Here is a 17,733-nt window from a genome sequence, read left to right as displayed (position 1 = left end):
ATTAATAAATGGTTCGGTTTGATTTCTTTCTAATTGATCTGGTTTGGTCCGGTTCCAGCGAAAAACCGAAATCATGTTCAGCCCTACTTTTCACCTCACTTTAATTGAACATATTAGAACAAAAAGTAATAGAATAATAAAAAAATAGGAACATTATTTGAAAAAATCACCGTTTATAGGCCAAAAATACACAAAAGCAATGGTAAAATACCTTAAAATTGGAATCCTTATAGATCCAGAAAATACATATTACATTTCATATCAACAAAACTTCAATTCATATATAAAGTCCTAGTTAGTTTTGATATATATGGAGTCATGGTGGGTGTTAATCATGAGATATGGGAAGCATATATTAGTTTTGACAAAGATGAAAGTTACGGTGAGTGATAATTATGAGATAGAGGATGACATGAAGTGAATTAGGTTAGGAGAGAATGGGTGAGGTTAGGAAGGTAAAAAGACTTTGGCCATTGCATCGAAACTTAATTGTACCAACCTTTGACTAATTTTTCACATTATGTACTTATCAACCCAGTGAACCATCAATCTACCTACTGGTTAAATATGCTTACCTTGACCCAGGTCTGGATTTCAGAACTACAACTTGAAGAAGAATAAACAGGATTGACAAATCACGTGCTACTTTAGCATCCCAAGATCCCAAGAAGAATTAGATGATATATTAAGCAAGTGACACTACCGCTGCATCCATTAGCATGAAAAGCCTATTGGATTGGTTAGCGTAAAGCTTGCTAGTCTTGTTGTTGGATCAAAGGCATGTATGTAATGATTAACATCATCTGAGCAATTTCGAAGCTGTCATCATAATTGTTTGAGAAAGGTGCATAAGTTGAGACATAAACGTTTCAGATTTTGGGTCGGTACTACTGCTATTAGCATTTAGTAAAAATGACAATGTGAACAAGGAGTAACATAAGTTGCTAACTAATATCTCCTACTAAGATATTAGTGGTTTGAATCTCCGTGCCCTTACCAAGAAAAGAAAAAAAAAACAATTGTGTTGAGAATGTTTAAATCACATTTAACTAAACTAATCGCTCTATTTGATTTTGAGAAGGAATCTGGGTCACACGATAATCAAGTAGTAAGTTTTTGGATCAACATTTAACTGATTAATAGCCCTATTTGATTTTGGGCACAAATACAGATCAGGCGACAAATCAAGTAATAGATTTTTGAGTCACTTAATAAGTTTTATGTCATATTTAGGTCACATCAGTAGATTCAAGATGACAGTTAATGCATACTTGTGTCACGACACATATTATATGTCACAAGACAGTTTTTGGATCACGTAATAGATTTTGGTTCACGAAGATAATTTTTGGTCATGCATATTTTAAGGGACTAAACAAATTTTGAGCTACGTTTCAGATTTTGGGTTACAATGCAAATTATGTGATGCCACATTTATGTCACGTAACAAATATTTGATAACATGGAAGATGACTAGAATTTTGATGAGTTGACTCACTAGAGACTGTGCCAGTGTGTCACAAAATAGATTGTGTTGTATTGGCTGATTTAGGGCTTGTTGCATATTTATCTTGAACGGTTTTGGGTTCGCTAAGATAGGTTAAAAATCATGAGAAAATTACGAGTCAATTGACTAATTAAGGATGGTCAACAAACAAATATTTTCTTAATTACTGATATGTAGAAACCACGAAAATCAATACTTAGTCTTTATACAATTGCATTGGTTTGCTCTCCCAGAGATTGAAACTGCGAATGGATCTCCTCTTGTTCAGATATTGGTCTCCTTGAAAGAATTTATTTATTTGGCCAAATTAAGTCACTTTGTCCGTCATGGTTAATAACCTCTGCAGAAACGTATTCTTAATAATAAGCAGATTTATTTCATAAAGTTTCTTAATAATGTTATGTTTATTAAGAAACACATTCTTAATTATAAATGCATTATTTCATGAAGTTTCTTAATAATGTTATGTTTATTAAGAAACACATTTATTTCATGAAGTTTCTTAATAATTATGGGTGCAAATTGGAACATATTCTTTTACATTCGGTTATGTTTATGGAAATAAAGTTTCTATCTCGAGTTCAGTTTATGGTGATTGTGTGTCTTAAATGGTTGATGATTTCTTTTACGGCTATAAGCAACAGTCTGGCCTATGGACAAGTATGATTTCCTTTTTCTATAATTTTGGTCTTAAAATTTCTTTCTTTTCCTTTTGCATCATGGATAAGTCTGCAGAAATTAACCTGTTAAAACTCAAGATATTTGTGGCCGAGAGTGAAATTTGTCAACTGCGTCAAGATGTAAGCATTGTAACTAAATCACGAACTTTTGATTGTGGTGGAAACCTCAAAAGATATTTTACTATGCCACTGTTTTAATCGATTCTGAAATAAATGCTTTTCTTGATGCAGATACACCGCCTGGTGAGAAGTTTAAAGAGCCAGAAGCATGTGGAGGCAGTTGGTGAAGAGAGAGATGGGTTGAAATGGTGAAAGAGGCATAGGAAGCATGTGGAGGCAGAGAGTGAACCTGCGAACAGATTCCCCCTTGTTCATAACTGCTCTCGTGGAAAGAATTTATTTATTTGGTCGAATTAAATCACCTTGTTCATCACGGTTAATGGCCCATGTATAGAATGAACGTGCGAATGAATCTTCTCTTGTTCAGGTATTGCTCTACTTGAAAAAGATTTGGGATTTAGAAAGCCTTGAGCGTTAATGTAGTATCTTATCATTAAAGTTTTTCAAATCTACCATTGATTAAATTAATGGAAAATGAAAAGATGATGGTATTTCATTCTTTTACATAGGTTTTGAAGATGATGAACACATTGAGAGTTGATAATGTACCTTCTGAAGAGCTTCTTTCGCTGACAGTAGCTAAAAGAGGTAGAGGTCTTCCTTGTAAACCTAAAAAGAAGGAAAAAGCTAAAAAACCTTCAGGTCGTCCATGTAAGCAACATAAACCTGGTAGACCTAAGAAAGTCAAGGATGGCTGGTAATAAAGAAGAAGGTGATCATTTTTCAGTGTCACTGACATAGTTTGTTAGTCATATCTCCATTACTCCTGTTCTAGAGACACAATTCTACCTTTGCATATAGTCTACCTCTATCTGTGTAGTCCTCAACAATCACAGTTGAAAATTTAAGGAAAATCGTGGATTAACAAAACAAGAGAGTTGGCAGAAAGAAACCCAACCAAGGACAGAGCTAAAAATATATTATCTCGGTAGGGACAAACTTCACTGGTAGAAGTTGATGCCAAAGCAACCGCTCAGATTTTTCAGGCGTTTTAAGGGACAAAATGTTGCTATAAATTTCAAATTGTTCCCAGTAATATAGGTAACAACCTAACATGGTTGTTTGATTGTCTGCTCGACAAGAAGAGGCGTAAAAGAAAAACAATAATGAGAAACAACAAAATAAAACATAAGGTGAAGAGTTGTTGCTTGCAGATATGAGGATATTTTGTGAGTCTGATCCCCCTTCCATGTATGAATGTGAAATAAACTATTTAACCAGTCAAAGCTCAGAACCAGGTGAACCAAATATTCAATATCCAAATTAAATTTCTCACAAAAACAAAATAAAATAAATAATCCAAGATCCGAATTGATTGTGTTTGCAAATGTCTCTCACGTGATATTAGGATTCGACCTTAAGAATTTGAGGCATGACCAACAACTGTTAACTTCGTTGTTAGTAAGGTAGTACCATTTTTTCTCAAAATGGAATTATAAAATTTAGACTGATACTATGTTAATGCAGATTACATTTGAGAAGAGAAGGATGAGAGAAAATATTATACAGCTTAATAATATCTAAACTTGACGCACCAATTTCATAGAATTCTTACCGATTGGACATATAAATTATTGTTAAAGGATAAGGCCATATGCGGCATATATTTAATCCGTAAAACATCATCCAGTACAGGTTCCATTTCTAGTGGAGGATGAGTTGATTTCAAAACATCCTGTTAAACCATATTCATCATAATCAGCATGTCACCTTAAAAATGCAGGGAAGAAAATTTGAATCAGCTGAGATGTCAGTGGTGCATGGGACTTTACTACTAAACCTTACGGCCAAACACACAGTACGTAGTATCCTTAAATAGACCATTATCCAATATCATAAATGTAGTTTCAGAAAGAACCCTGAATTGGGATTATAATCGCCCCAAATGGATTTATCACTAGGGTTAATATATCCGGATGATGAAATTTCTTTTCTCGTCGTTACTGGATTATGACGCAAGAATTTATGAATTTGGTACTGATATGTTACATTGAACTCCATGTATGTGCCATTCTTTTCTAGCTATTGTTTCTCCATGACCACACACGCCACACAATAAAGCAAGTCAAATGCCTATTCATCTTCTGAAATGCAGAAAAAAAGCTGGGATTCATCACGACAAGTTCTGCGAACGAAGTTGAGCCAGTTTCTCATACTCTGGTAGTGTTATACACCTTGTAATTTCTATGTGGCATAAATGTCTTACACAGATATACTTGGAGGAATGACAAGTTTTTACCTGTAACATCTGAATGAAAACTGCTCTTACAAAGGTCTTTTGTTTCGCTGTAAATAGATAGGAAGTATATTAAGATCTTTGCATGCATGTTAATACTCGTAGTTTTTTATTTGCACTGCTATAATGTGAAGCATGTACTTGTATAAACAAGATGTACCTTTTCTTTTTTAATACAAGCTAACTTCTCCTTCAAAAATAACCTAGCATTTTTTTGGGATAACTTGAAAGGAATTAGGGGAGACTAATAAAACAAAATTAGGTCAACCAAACCTAAAATGAACCCACCCCTTATTTCCCGTTTTTCATAATGGTGAATCCACCCTTAACAATCGGTAGTTAGGTTAAAATCAATCGGGAGAAATTTTTTATATAGAGGAAAATTATTTTAATTTTTGAGTTTTAAGGTTTTAGAGTAGAAGAAGAAAAAGTGGGAGAAACCCATTTTTTTTCTTAAACCAATAACGTGTTGGAAATTTTGGGTTAAACAAGAGGATGAAAACAGAAACAGAAAATGGTGTACCCCTGACTTCGATTCTTTTAGACAATAATTCGACCTTTCCCAATAAATTTGGCGAGTACAAACGGTCTCTCGAATTATGCCTTCAGGATTCAATGAAGCCCTAACACCGCAATCGAATTCAAGGATTGTACTTCCTTGACCCGACCAAGAAACACACTATATAAGGTTCTGATGATGCTTTTTAGAGAAGAAGAAAACATATTGTTTTTGATGTGTTGGAATGGGAGAACATCTTCGCTACTTATAGTGATATTCATGCCTGTTGGTAGTGTCGTTTCATCACCAACAGACGCTTCCAAAAGCCATTAATGGTGGCTTATGGGAAGAGACGCGTCTGTTCAATTTTGAATGGAAACTTCTAGGTTTTACAAAGTAAAATCAGAAAAAAAATCCACGAGACGCTGTCTCGGACTCTGCTAGGGGGCGTTGCCCCCTAGACCCCCACGACCTGACTGGTCAGGTCGATCACCGTATAACTCTGCGTAGCGGCAAACCTTGAAAATATCCAACATAACATCCATGGATGGGTATGAAGAAGAAGGTGGGAAACATCATGAAGAATATCAAGTTGAAGCCTCAATAACGGTTAGAGAGACGATTGAATGCATTCAGCCCCATTAACGTCGCAGAATCGGTAGATAATACAATACTTTATCTACCAATTATACTCTTTCATTCCAAAATGTAAGCAGAATCAGTAGTTTCTTCATGTTCATAATCTATCGATTATACAATCGGTAGTTTTGTGATGTTCTTTATCTACTGATTGTGATAGTAGCCCCAAATTCTGTTTTTTCAAAAACTTATAAAGTTTTGAACTTCTGTACTTATACAATCGCTAGTTTCGTGATGCTCTTTATCTACTGTTTGTGATAGTAGTCTCAAATTCTGATTTTTCAAAAACTTATAAATTTTTGAATTTCTTTACTTTCACAATCGACAGTCTCGTGATGTTCATTATCTACCGATTGTAATAGTATCCCCAAAGTTTGATTTTCCAAAAAACTTATAAAATTTGTGAATTTCTCTACTTTCACAATCGGTAGTCTCGTGATGTTCATTATCCACCGATTGTGATAGTAGCCCCAAATTTTGATTTTTCAAAAATTTATAAAATTTTGAATTTCTCTATTTCACAACTGGTAGACACACGTGGATGATATCTACCGATTATGCTTAAAATTTAGTGCAGAAAAATTGAATTTTTTGACGCAAAAAAAATCGGTAAATAATAATCTATTTTACCTACCGATTCTGGTTGGTGTTCATCATTTCTTAACAACATCAACCATAATCGGTGGATAAAACCATCTTTATACCTATCGATTATATTTCTGCAACTGTAAATCCTTAAAAAAAATCGATCTATATTTATATTTTAAGCAATCAAATCCTAATTTTGGATCACAACTACTATCATTTATCCGTTTTGTTTGTTTAAGTTGACTTTTTTTTGATGTTCTAAGTTTCAACTTTAAGGTTAATGAATTTTGGGTTTTAATTTTAAAAAATTAATCTTAAAATTTGTTTGATCCACGATATTGGTTTCAATCAAAATTAAAACGATAATTATTTTTTTTCAATCGGTAGAATAAAGAAGAAAAAGAAGAATGTTATGATTATGATTATAAAAGATATAGGTTTAGATTTAGTATAAAGGTGAAGTGCAATATAGACAATTTTTATTTTTAAGATACATCATAGCCATCTTCAACGCATGAGAATAGAAAAGTCGCCCCCTAACATTTTTTTTGGGTCGCCCCTAAAAAATGCCAGCAAAAATAAACAAAACAAAAATGAATTAAGTTATTTTATTTTTGTTTTGAAGCAACTGAATTCAGCTGAGACAATTCTCATACAAAATGTTACTCCCTATATATCAAATATAGGCAACAAAAACAAAACGCCAATGGTATTGTAACAATATCACTTTCTTTTATCTAATCTAACATCTGTACCAATGTGGTTAATCTCAGCTTCTCGGCTTGTCTCGTCTGGATCCGAGACACCGAGACAACAGTATCTTGCCGAGATACTCGGCCGGAATTTTGGTGCACTAGTAATCGTTTAAAGTGGATAGTTTACACATTTGTACCCATAGAAACTTAATATAATTACATGTGGCACTTAACTCTCATGTTACCATGAGATCCTCAACATCCTGTATACTATTAACTTTCACTTGAAACCAGGGTTGCTAGCACCTAGCAGTAAGAAAAGAAGAGAGGAAAGAGAAGATAGATTATGCCATTAACTTTCTCATTTTTTTCTAAGAATTGAATTTCTTTTTCTCTCAAATTTTTTCATGGGAGTTGTTTACTCAAAGCTTTGAGCATGTTTGATGGATAATGATTTTGGAGAAAATTAAAAAGAGGAAAATGGAGATCAATGATGAGATATTTTTAATGTTAACAGGGGTGATGATGGTGTTAGATTAGAAAAAAAATTCCTCACTAATTAGAGAACCAAACATATGAAACTTTTGTTCTACAATGGTGGTCTCTGACTCTCTTGTGATCGATCCGGTAGTGGTGATACTGATTTGTGTATGGCGTTTCTGTTGTTTGTTTATGTTTGTCTCTCTCAAGAATTAGTGTTGTTTGAGTTTTAATAATAAAAAGAGAATCCATATTATAATCGATGAAAATTGAGGAGTTTCAATTGGATGAGAACTTTGAAACAGATAAAACCCAACGAAATTCCGGCCGAAAATGCAGTCGAGATTGAACAATTCCGGCGATTTTTCCAGTGAGATCTCGTTGCGGATAGAATGTAGATATCGGCTCCCCTAAGTCCGAAACCGGAAATATCGCCGAGATTCCGGCTGTTTCGGCCGAAATCGACTACACTGATCTCTACCCAATAAATTGTGTAAGAGTTACAAGAAACCCAAGACCAACAAAAAGAACCTTTATTTGCAGTTTCAAGCCATAAGAAGCAAGAAGTACAACTTTGTCAATCACAGGACCACACAACACAAGATCTTTAGTTTGGGTTGTTGTGAAACTTAGGATACTAATAGGAGTAACACTTGAATCTGCTACAAATGTCAATGTAAATTCCTCCGATGAACCAATTCCTTTACTTTGTAATGTGAAATTTTTACCAGTTGATCCTGCTTGAACACCCACCATGAAATCACCAATACACGAATCATTGGCATCAGCAATTACGAGTTCCAGGTCATACTTGGAACCTTTTTTTAGTGTAACCGTTGTTTGTAACCCACTTGATTCCCCTGAAACAATCTCGATTGCAGCATTTCCTTCTGGGACTATATAGTTCTTGTTTGAAGAAATGTATTTCACTGTACCTAGTATTGCCCATTGGTTTAATGTAGACTGAGTTGGACTTGATTCTGCATCAATCAGAATACCGCCGAAGGAATTGTTGGGAAATGCAGGCCCGTATTCGAATCCACCATTTAGCAACAAGTTGCTTTCTGTGTTGATCGAATCACAATATTAACCAAAAATACATAGAAAACAAACATATACTATATAAAACAAGGAAAATTAAACTCGAGGGGAGGTTGACTATAGGTTTGCTGCCTGTAGGCCAGCATTGCAAATCTCGTCAAGGTCATTGCAGGGTTTCTTGAGCAGCTATAAACGATTACCTCCACACGGCCTTGTGGATTGGTCAGTCTCCTCAGGTAATGTTCTGTTACCGAAGTTGTCAACTAACTTCTTAACCAGCGTGTGTTATGATTTGAACACAACAATGGAAATGCTTATTAGACCAAGAAACTGAGGGATCATGTCCCTCGAGTTACACGACTGCATAGAGAGTCAGCGACATGTTTACCATCACACGGCTAGACGCCACTCAATTGGAGCTCCATTACTCAAGTCCAAATAGCACTATGGATACAAGTTTTCAATGTTCTCAATGCAACTACACTAGTTTGGGTGAAGTGTTAACAATTGAAGTACAACTAAACATGGATTTAGGGTTTATAATCTCAATCATAATAAGAAAAACTAGTACAGAAAAATGGAAATCAGTGACATACCAGAATTCTTGATAGGATTGACAATGTTCTTGAGAATGAATGAACCCAGAACCACCCCACAATTAGTAATAACAGTAGTATTACCACCATGATCATCATCACCATCCATACTTGATCAGTTGTTTGATTTTCAATACATAGATTAATCAAGTCTCCATTACCATGACTACCCAAATAACAAGCATGAATTTCCCAAGTATCATTCCCGAATTTCTGTTGATAAAAAATACGAACTGCTCTATCTGGCCCAGATATAACAACACTAGTAGGGTTAGAGCAATTTGATTGAGCTGGTTGAAGATTGAATGTAAATAAATAATGGTTTGATTCTTGATTTGATTTGAATGTTTGATTAATTTTCCCATTTTGACCTAAATATATAGCATGTTCACCAGGACTAGTAAAAGTTACATACTTGACTGTGCCTTTGTATGACCATCCTGGAATGGTATTTATTGTTGAATTCAATGGCGCAAATGTGTTCGTTGAGTTTCTTGGCATATTTGATGGGGGTGATTCAAAACCAGGGTTTTGAAGATCTGTACTTGATTCATCAAGAAAATAACAAAATTTGTTAGTTTAGCTTGTTATTTTTAGAGAGAGAAACTTAGTTATCGTTATTGTTTCTGTTTGTGATTGTTACCTGCAAATGCCTTGGCTATCATGAGTGAAAGAAGAAGTATTGTTGCTTGCCATATCTCCATCACTCCTGCCTGTTCTAGAGTAGAGACACAATTCTACCTCTGTGTAGTTGACTTTAAATGAAGCCGTGTGAGTTAGTAGTACTTGTACAGTACTGTCTATCGCTGTTGCAAATTTTAAGGAAAATCGTGGATTTTAACGTGGGTTAACAAAACAAGCAAGCTGGCAAAAAGAAACCCAGCCAGGGACAGAGAGCTAAGAAAAAAATATACTCCATCTCAGAATTTTCAAATTTGAGCTGGACAACGGTAGAAGTTGATGCCAGAGCAGCCCCTCAAAATTTTCAGGCGTTTCGTTGGGCATAAATGCTGCCATAAATTTCAAATTGTTCCCATAATGTTGGTAACAGGTTGTTTGATGGTCTACTTGACAAGCAGAGACAAATAAGAAACACAGTAACGAGAAACTGCAAAACTAACACATAAGGTGAAGAAATGTTTGCTTGCAGATAGGGGGTTGAGAAGATAGATGTCCACTGATCTTGGACACTGTGGCTAACTGCGTATTTTGTGAGACCGTGACCCCTCTTCCATGTATGAATGTGAAATAAACTGAAGCAAGCTGATTTACAATCAATTTAATCTCTTCAACCAGTAAAATCTCAGGACTAGGTGAACAAAATCAAATTCAAGTTCCAAACTAATTTCTCACAAAATCAAAAAAACAAAAACAAAAAAGAAGATCCAAATGGATTGTGTTTCCACATGTCTCTCACGTGGTATTAGCAGCAATTCAGTATCAATATGGTGGTAAAAAATTAACCATTGTTTCTCAAAATTGAATTTAAATTAATACTATGTTAATTTTCAGTTCTTGGAACCAGATTATATTTGAGAATAGAAAATGAGAGAAAAGATTATACAGCTTAACAAATATCTAGACTTGAAGCACCAATTTGGTAGGATTCTTACCGAATGGGCACATAAATTACTGTCAACAGAGAAGGCCATATGACGGCATGTCTTCAATCCGTAAGACATCATCCAGTAGAAGTTCCCTTTCTAGTTGAGCCCAAGTTGATTTCAGAACATCCTGTTAAACCATAATCAGCACCACTCAGACGACTAAACAATGTGACCTTAAAGATTAAGGGAAGAAAATCTGAATCAGCTGAGCTGTCAGCTGTTTATGGGCCTTAACTTCTAAACCTTACGGCTGAAACACAGTTCTATCCTTAATCTACCATTATACAATATTATTACAAATGTAGTTTCAGTAGGACCTGAATTGGGATTAAAGTGGCCCCAAATGGATTTACATGTAAGGGTCAATATATCCATATGATGAATTTTCTTTTTATTTTTTTTTCCCGTTTGTACTGGATTATGATGCAAGAATTTTATGAATTTGGTACTGATATCTTACATTGAACTCCATGTATGTGGCATTCTTGTCTAGCCATTGCTTGTCCATGACCACAAATGCCACACAATAAAGCAAGTCGAATGCCCATTCATCTTCTGAAATGAAGAAAAAAACTGGGATTAATCACAACAAGTTCTGCGGACGAAGTTGAGCTAGTTTGTTATATATTCTGGTAGTGCACACCTTTTGATTTCTATGGAGCACAAATGTCTAGTACATAAATATACTTGGGGGAATGGCAGGTTCTTACCTGATAACATCTGGATGAAAACTGCTCTTACGAAGGTCCTTGGTTTCGCTGTAAATAGATAGGTAGTATATTAAGATCTTTGCATGCATGTTAATACTCGTAGTTTTCTATTTGGACTGCTATAATGATGATGAGGCTTCAGGTAAGATATGCAAACACTGCCTAGACCAGTATAGTGAAATTTCATGCGTGAATGAAGCATGTATCCACATCTATGTCAGAATATGTTATTTAGATATTCTTACCGGATTCTAGGTCTAGCATTTGCATGATCATGAATGTAATATTCACGCCAGCAGCGGCAAATGGATACTCCCAAGTAGCTCGTTTACCCCCTTGCTTATTTAAAAGACGTTGGAAGGATATCTGCAAGAAAACAATGTGATCCCATGAACATTTGTGTAGGAAAAAAAAAACACTTGAAGATTCCTTTGGCGTTGAGTCTATTTCAGATTAGGAGCTTACAGGAAACGTCTTTGCAAAGAAGAGCAAATTCTCCAACGAAATGAATCCTGCACCCCTATATTCATCAAGGTGCATTAGGAATCACAAGCATGAATTTAGCTAACAGTAAAGGATGGGAATGACATACAAATACAATTGAATGGGATTCTGATCACGGATACCTAAAATCAGTTGATGGATCTCTACCCTGCCATCCCATTTCCTTCCACTGCTCTGATATCAAACCATGGAGATGCTGACCTGGGAATGTAGCAGACCAAAGAGCTCTCAGTGCTCCCTGCAATTTTGAAAATGGATTTACTGATTATTCAGAATAGAAGGGTACACGACAAAAGAATTTGTACACGCTCTCTATTTCTCAATACACCCGTTTCACAAGACACAATTAAAGAGTAACGTACGACCAAGCTTTACCTGGTGGTCAGCTCTAGAAGCATCAAAATTCACCTTCATCCTATGTTTCAACCTCCGCAATCTATCTTCCTACAATTTTTAATCAGGTGAGACGTCAGTAGAAAAATTGTAGAAAATTCAAACAAGTGAGACAACATATCTGGAAATATATGTTAGCACACAGGGTATATGTTAGAAGGGAACTACAACAATCCAATGTCCATTAAGGAATGCTTGGAAGAATTTTGTACCATAACAGTGAACAATCAATGAAGAATAGCAAAGAGCAAGTGAAACAACATATCTAAGGAGCACAGTTAAACATCTAACCGTCTCTCTAAAACTACCATTACATGCACTGTTAGCCAATGATTATAGTTTTGATATTCAAGAATCATAGAAAACATTTTTATGTTTAATCATTCACCGTGTGACTTAACTTTGCCTCTGTAGGTACAGGGTCATACGTCCATTCCCGTCATTTGTTTGATTTTGGTATGACTTTAGACTTAAGATTACAATCAATCAGTTGCCCATCTTTTGCAGAATTCAGTTATTTTCGATGTTAACACAAAATGATAACCATCCACAAGATCTTCCTAATAGTTTCATCCTTTCATTAGCTTTGGTGAGAAAATGAAAAAAAAAAACCGACTAGCTAGAAATAACATCAAACATTAAGTAAGCATATTCGTATGGAAACCGATGGACGTATAAATATGTATTATTACCTGTAATGGTGTCAAATTGATGCAAATTCGCTCATAAGCTCCTTTTCTTTTGAAACAAACACAAGTAAGACCCTTTCCAATCCATGTGGGAGTGGCACAAGTAGCATGATCATGATCATCTGGACCAAAAGAACACAATTCTACCTTAATACTCAGAACATTTTAGGATAAAATAACTCGAAAAGTAAAGCCAGTATGAAAAACACAACTACTGTACATTTCCTGTTACGTCGCGTAAAAACTACACCAAAGCATTTCATATAAACACAGTGAAAATAAGAAGAAGAAGAAGAAGAAGAAGAAGAAGAAGAAAAAAATGAAGAAAATGGCTCTCCTTTGATGTTCCAATTGATTTTAAATGCAAACAAGAAAGTGAAAGTATTTCTCATACTTAAATTATTCATTATGGGGTAGTATCAGTATGGAGTCTTTATGGACTTTGTGGGTTACAGCTTATTTAGTATCAAATGAATGGCAAATTGAGAAAGGTATGGGTGCATCCATCTGTTTATACCAAAAATTGTTGATATCACATTCATTCATGTTAAACGTGTGATATAAATCCAGGGAGCACATATTGTCCCCAGCTGGTTGAATATTTGCAGGGCCGGGGATGGATAATGTGCTTAAGGTGTAGTTAAGCAACTTAAACTAGGCCTCTTGTTGAAACACTATGTTGCGCCCTTATTATAGGCCTCTTGTATAGCACTGTGTTGACACCAATGCGATATGATCTGTAATGGAAACGGTAAGGAAGCCATCAAGATCCAAAAGACTATTTGCAGCAACAAAACAAGGTAAACAAATGCTTAACAATCCTGGTTAAATTGGGGCCTACGGATTTCTTCATCCACCCAATAGAGAATGATAAGAGGTGTCTAAAGTGTATTAAAATACTAGATTATCCTTATACATTCTTAATAATTCCTAAAACAAATTCTAAAATCTAAATCATTTCTATTAACAATCTTCAATCAAAAATTAAAACCCAATTCATCAAAAAAAAAAAAAAAAAAAAAAACTAAAACCTAATTACAAACAACAATTCAATTCTCTACTTTTTGGTTTTTGAAAAAAAAATCAGCGACAAATAAATTCGAGCGATTGAGTTAACTCCCTTTAATCCGTTCCTTTAGAGAAAAACTCAACAACGATTTAACCATGAATCTCTGAAATTTCTTCATCTAATTTTCTGAAAAATCAACCTAGAATCGGTTTATGTATGCACTAGAATAAACCTATTGTAGTTGATGTTACCAGGAATCGATTTTTGGTGTACACATACATAAACCGATTCTGGGATGATGTGATGAACAACAACCACAATCGGTTTATACTAATGCACACATAACCGATTCTGAGTCCAAGTTTGGATTTGTAGAGAAATCAAGAATCGGTCTTTATGTACCTCATATATAAACCGATTATGTGAAATATCAAATCTTTTGTATGTTTTTTTTTTTGCTAGAATCGGATTATGTGAAAGACCACATTAACTGATTTTGGTAACCCATTTTTTTTTTCTAGTTAATACTCGATCACAAATTGAGTATGAAATCATACTCGATTTCAGTTCGAGTACAAGTGAAAATAATGTTATACCCGAATTGAAAATGCGTATGATTTTGCACCTAACTTGAAAACGAGTATAATTTTATATTCGAATTGAAAACGAGTATGACTTCTCAAACGATTTGAAAATGAGTATGAAATCTTACTCATTCTTAACTCGAGTATATGTATGGAGTAGAATAAATGTTAGTTGTATTTGATGTTTAACAACTAACTAGAAGAAAAAAATACCAGAATCGATTTATGTTCATGTCCATATAAACCGATTCTGGAAATCGGTTGATTTTTCATGTCTATATAAACCGATTCTGGATAAAAGCAAATTTCAAAAAATTTATGTACATTTTTGAAGTTTGTTAAAGTTTGCGGATATCCAACTCAAAACCAATTGGCAATGAGTTGAGCGGCCCTTCCATATTATATTTTAAGTTAATTAAGCGGATTATAGCGATGTGGGACTATTGTCCTTTCACACGCCCCCTCACGTGTAAGGCCAGTCACTAGACCTCACATGTGGACCTACGTACGAGTTACCAGTCCATCGGTAACAAGTGTACACAGGTGAGTGACTAAATCAGGGGGTAACACCTCGGCCAGTATCGGCAGGCCTACACCCAGGGTGTACAAGTGACAAAATCGGTTAAACACTTCGGCCAGTAACTCGGCCTACACCCGGCATACGCAGACCTGGGTTTGGGCTTAGCTCTGATACCATGTTAAACTTTGCGGACATCCAACTCAAAACCAATTGGCAATGAGTGGAGCGACCCTTCCATATTATATTTTAAGTTAATTAAGAGGATTATAGCAATGTGGGACTATTGTCCTTTCACAAAGTTACAATCGGTTGATACTAATATGAACATAGACCGATTCTTGGTTGGTGTTCTTAGAAAATTTCAAAATTTTAAATTTTTCCATGTTTAGATGATTCATTAACACAAGTTAATTTCACGTCTAACATGATTTTTTTATTACTAACCAATTAAATTATTGCTAAGTAATTAAGGACAAATTAACCATTAACCAAAGTAGTTGGATGGGGTTCCTAGAGGTTATTTCTTAATGCCATTTTTGCTTTTAGTCATAGGCCCAATTATAAGCCCCAATTTAGCCGGGTTAACAAACCATAGAAATTATTTTCTCGTAAAACATAATAATCTGGATTCAACATAAAATAAAAGTATATAAAACGAACGGCTTAGAATGCGGATGACTGACAAATGAGACAAGAGTAAAAAGTTAATTAGTTTGACATGACATGAGATTGAATGTTTGAACGAGAAGGACCACATCAACCTCAAGGAAGAGAAGTGAAAGTGCTCATCTTTGACTTCAAACTTGGGTTCCGTCACATGCATTGTTCTGACAATTCCGACAAATACATGATATAGCCGGCAGAGCAGAATTAGCAGGTATTTAAAACCCTGAAACTGTACTGTCTATTTCTCACGTGCCTTATGTGAACGAGAAATCTTTTCAAGAATGGGTTTTCATCCAACAGCCGACTCAAGTATAATCCTAGTGCTGTTAGTGTTCTCCCGGAAATCAAACTGACAGTGGGGGGACAGACAAACGGACAAGAGCAAAACGTGTCCGTGTAAGAAATCAATCAATTTTATCCATCAAATTTGCAAAAACCGTTTGAAAGACAGACCACCGTAACTAGCAAATATTTTCCGTAGAAGCGCATCTAGTACTAGTAGTGTAAGCCTAAATAGTCAGATCAGATTTTTGAGCAACCAGAAAGTTGGTTGCGCAGTAAAAAAGGTTGTGATCGGTCATTGCTCAGTAATTTATTAGTTCGTTAATATTTTTGAATCACGATGGAATTTGTTTTTCCGAAGTTAAATACTTCCGCAAAAAGAACCAGTCTTATCGACCAAAATGACTAGTACTTTGGTGGGATGTGGATGAAATATGTTATATCCCGAAATGATATTGATTCCTCTCTAATCAGCACCAGCTAGGTGACTGTAAATTTGGCACCGGACCTGCCGGATTTTAGGTGATAATGTCTTTTAGTAAGAGTTCATTTCGTCACGCCTTCAAAAGAAAAGAAAAAAATGGACCGGATTAATTTACTAGTCCGACGGGAATTGAATCTTCAACCACTAAGTTTTTGAAATTTTGGTAATATGTAAAATGAAGATCCAAAACAGCATATTCCGACCAAAAAACCGAGGCAAAACAAAATTTTATTCCAGCAGAAAATGATAGCTCAGATCAAACTGATCATACGAAGATAAGTACCTGATGAAGAAACAGATGAAGAGTCTTGAGGTTGACAAGATGATCTAGAGAGTGAATTAGCCGAAGAACGAGTTGTTTGGCGATTTATAATGGAAACACAACTTCTGCTTCCTCCTCCTATTTCTTGGCTGCTACAACTACTACTTGTCTCTACCACTGCACTCCTCGTCTCAACAGAAAATGAGATAGAATGTGTCATTTTCTTAACTTGAGAAATCAATTCTTGAATGAGTAACAAACCTATCTTAACTACCTCTCTGTTGTGTGTTTACATTAGAGAGAAAGACAGAGAGAGATGTGTCGCTCGTCTTTTACTTTAGGTTCTCGCCATCTTGTGTCTTAGAGTAAAGACCGGTGGAGCTGGAGGAGGACCAACCTTTGGACCCAATACCTGAGCTTTATAAATAGAATGGGATTGACACAAATGCCCACCATATATGTTCTTTCACTAACAAAAAAATCTTTAACAAATCGTCGAAGAAACCACCGCAAAACTACATTTCTCACATCACATTCATTGAAATTGTGGGGGCCGAAAATGTGAGAGGGACAGTTTTTCCTTAGTTTTTTGGGCAAATTAATAAAGTGTCCTGCTTCAAACCATATAATTAATAAACCGGCCAAACTTTTAAATTCTTTTAGAAACTGGCCTTTCTGTTAGAGTTGACACCTGGGCCCACCAGATCGGTCAGCTGCGTTGAATAAGTCAAACTCGGTAGGAGAATTTACGACTGTGCCCTTGCCCATTTAAAGACCCTGTGGTCTCTCACCACAATTTCTCTTCTCTCCCTCGTTCTCTTCTCTCCCTCGTTCTCTCTCCCTCGTTCTGAAACTAGGGTTAGGTATTGAAGCTGTTTGAAGCTGGTGTTATTGAAGTTGTTTTTGCTGAAGACATAGATGTTAGCAGAAAACCAGAGTGTA

The 17,733-nt window shown here is 35.4% G+C and overlaps 2 protein-coding genes across 5 annotated transcripts; both read right to left on the bottom strand.

Annotated features, from left to right (window-relative positions):
* Positions 1 to 7,921: 7,921 nt before the first annotated feature.
* Positions 7,922 to 9,190, bottom strand: LOC113273152. Its single transcript, XM_026522914.1, has 2 exons — positions 9,082 to 9,190; positions 7,922 to 8,508 (listed from the first exon to the last, which is right to left on the bottom strand). Exons 1-2 carry the CDS (start codon positions 9,188 to 9,190, stop codon positions 7,922 to 7,924), a joined length of 696 nt encoding a protein of 231 aa, XP_026378699.1.
* On the bottom strand, positions 7,953 to 17,156 carry LOC113276607 (ELMO domain-containing protein A). 4 transcript variants are annotated; one of them, XM_026526229.1, is made up of 12 exons: positions 16,813 to 17,156; positions 12,988 to 13,106; positions 12,278 to 12,346; positions 12,025 to 12,140; positions 11,864 to 11,918; positions 11,644 to 11,764; positions 11,399 to 11,446; positions 11,149 to 11,243; positions 9,725 to 10,815; positions 9,497 to 9,620; positions 9,082 to 9,323; positions 7,953 to 8,508 (listed from the first exon to the last, which is right to left on the bottom strand). In XM_026526229.1, exons 1-9 carry the CDS (start codon positions 17,009 to 17,011, stop codon positions 10,717 to 10,719), a joined length of 921 nt encoding a protein of 306 aa, XP_026382014.1. In that variant the 5' UTR covers positions 17,012 to 17,156; the 3' UTR covers positions 7,953 to 8,508; positions 9,082 to 9,323; positions 9,497 to 9,620; positions 9,725 to 10,716. The 4 variants fall into 4 exon arrangements, with proteins under 4 accessions (XP_026382014.1, XP_026382013.1, XP_026382016.1 ...); XM_026526228.1 differs by having other exon boundaries at positions 9,082 to 9,620; XM_026526231.1 differs by lacking the exon at positions 16,813 to 17,156 and adding an exon at positions 13,379 to 13,819 and having other exon boundaries at positions 9,082 to 9,620.
* Between the last annotated feature and the right edge of the window lie 577 nt (positions 17,157 to 17,733).

The sequence above is a fragment of the Papaver somniferum genome, chromosome 4, assembly GCF_003573695.1.
Source record: "Papaver somniferum cultivar HN1 chromosome 4, ASM357369v1, whole genome shotgun sequence".
Classification (NCBI taxonomy): domain Eukaryota; kingdom Viridiplantae; phylum Streptophyta; class Magnoliopsida; order Ranunculales; family Papaveraceae; genus Papaver; species Papaver somniferum.
The sequence above is the reverse complement of the archived record's forward strand: the minus strand, read 5'-3'. Positions and strand labels throughout refer to the sequence as shown.

Coding starts and splice junctions, on each gene's coding strand:
- LOC113273152 (XM_026522914.1), bottom strand. CDS start 9,190: ATGGATGGTGATGATGATCATGGTGGTAATACTACTGTTATTACTAAT. Junction 8,509..9,081: donor CAATCCTATCAAGAATTCTG/GTATGTCACTGA, acceptor CGATCAACACAG/AAAGCAACTTGTTGCTAAAT.
- LOC113276607 (XM_026526228.1), bottom strand. CDS start 17,011: ATGACACATTCTATCTCATTTTCTGTTGAGACGAGGAGTGCAGTGGTA. Junction 13,107..16,812: donor TTCATCTGTTTCTTCATCAG/GTACTTATCTTC, acceptor CTTTTGGTCCAG/ATGATCATGATCATGCTACT. Junction 11,244..11,398: donor TTTCATCCAGATGTTATCAG/GTAAGAACCTGC, acceptor TCTTCATTTCAG/AAGATGAATGGGCATTCGAC.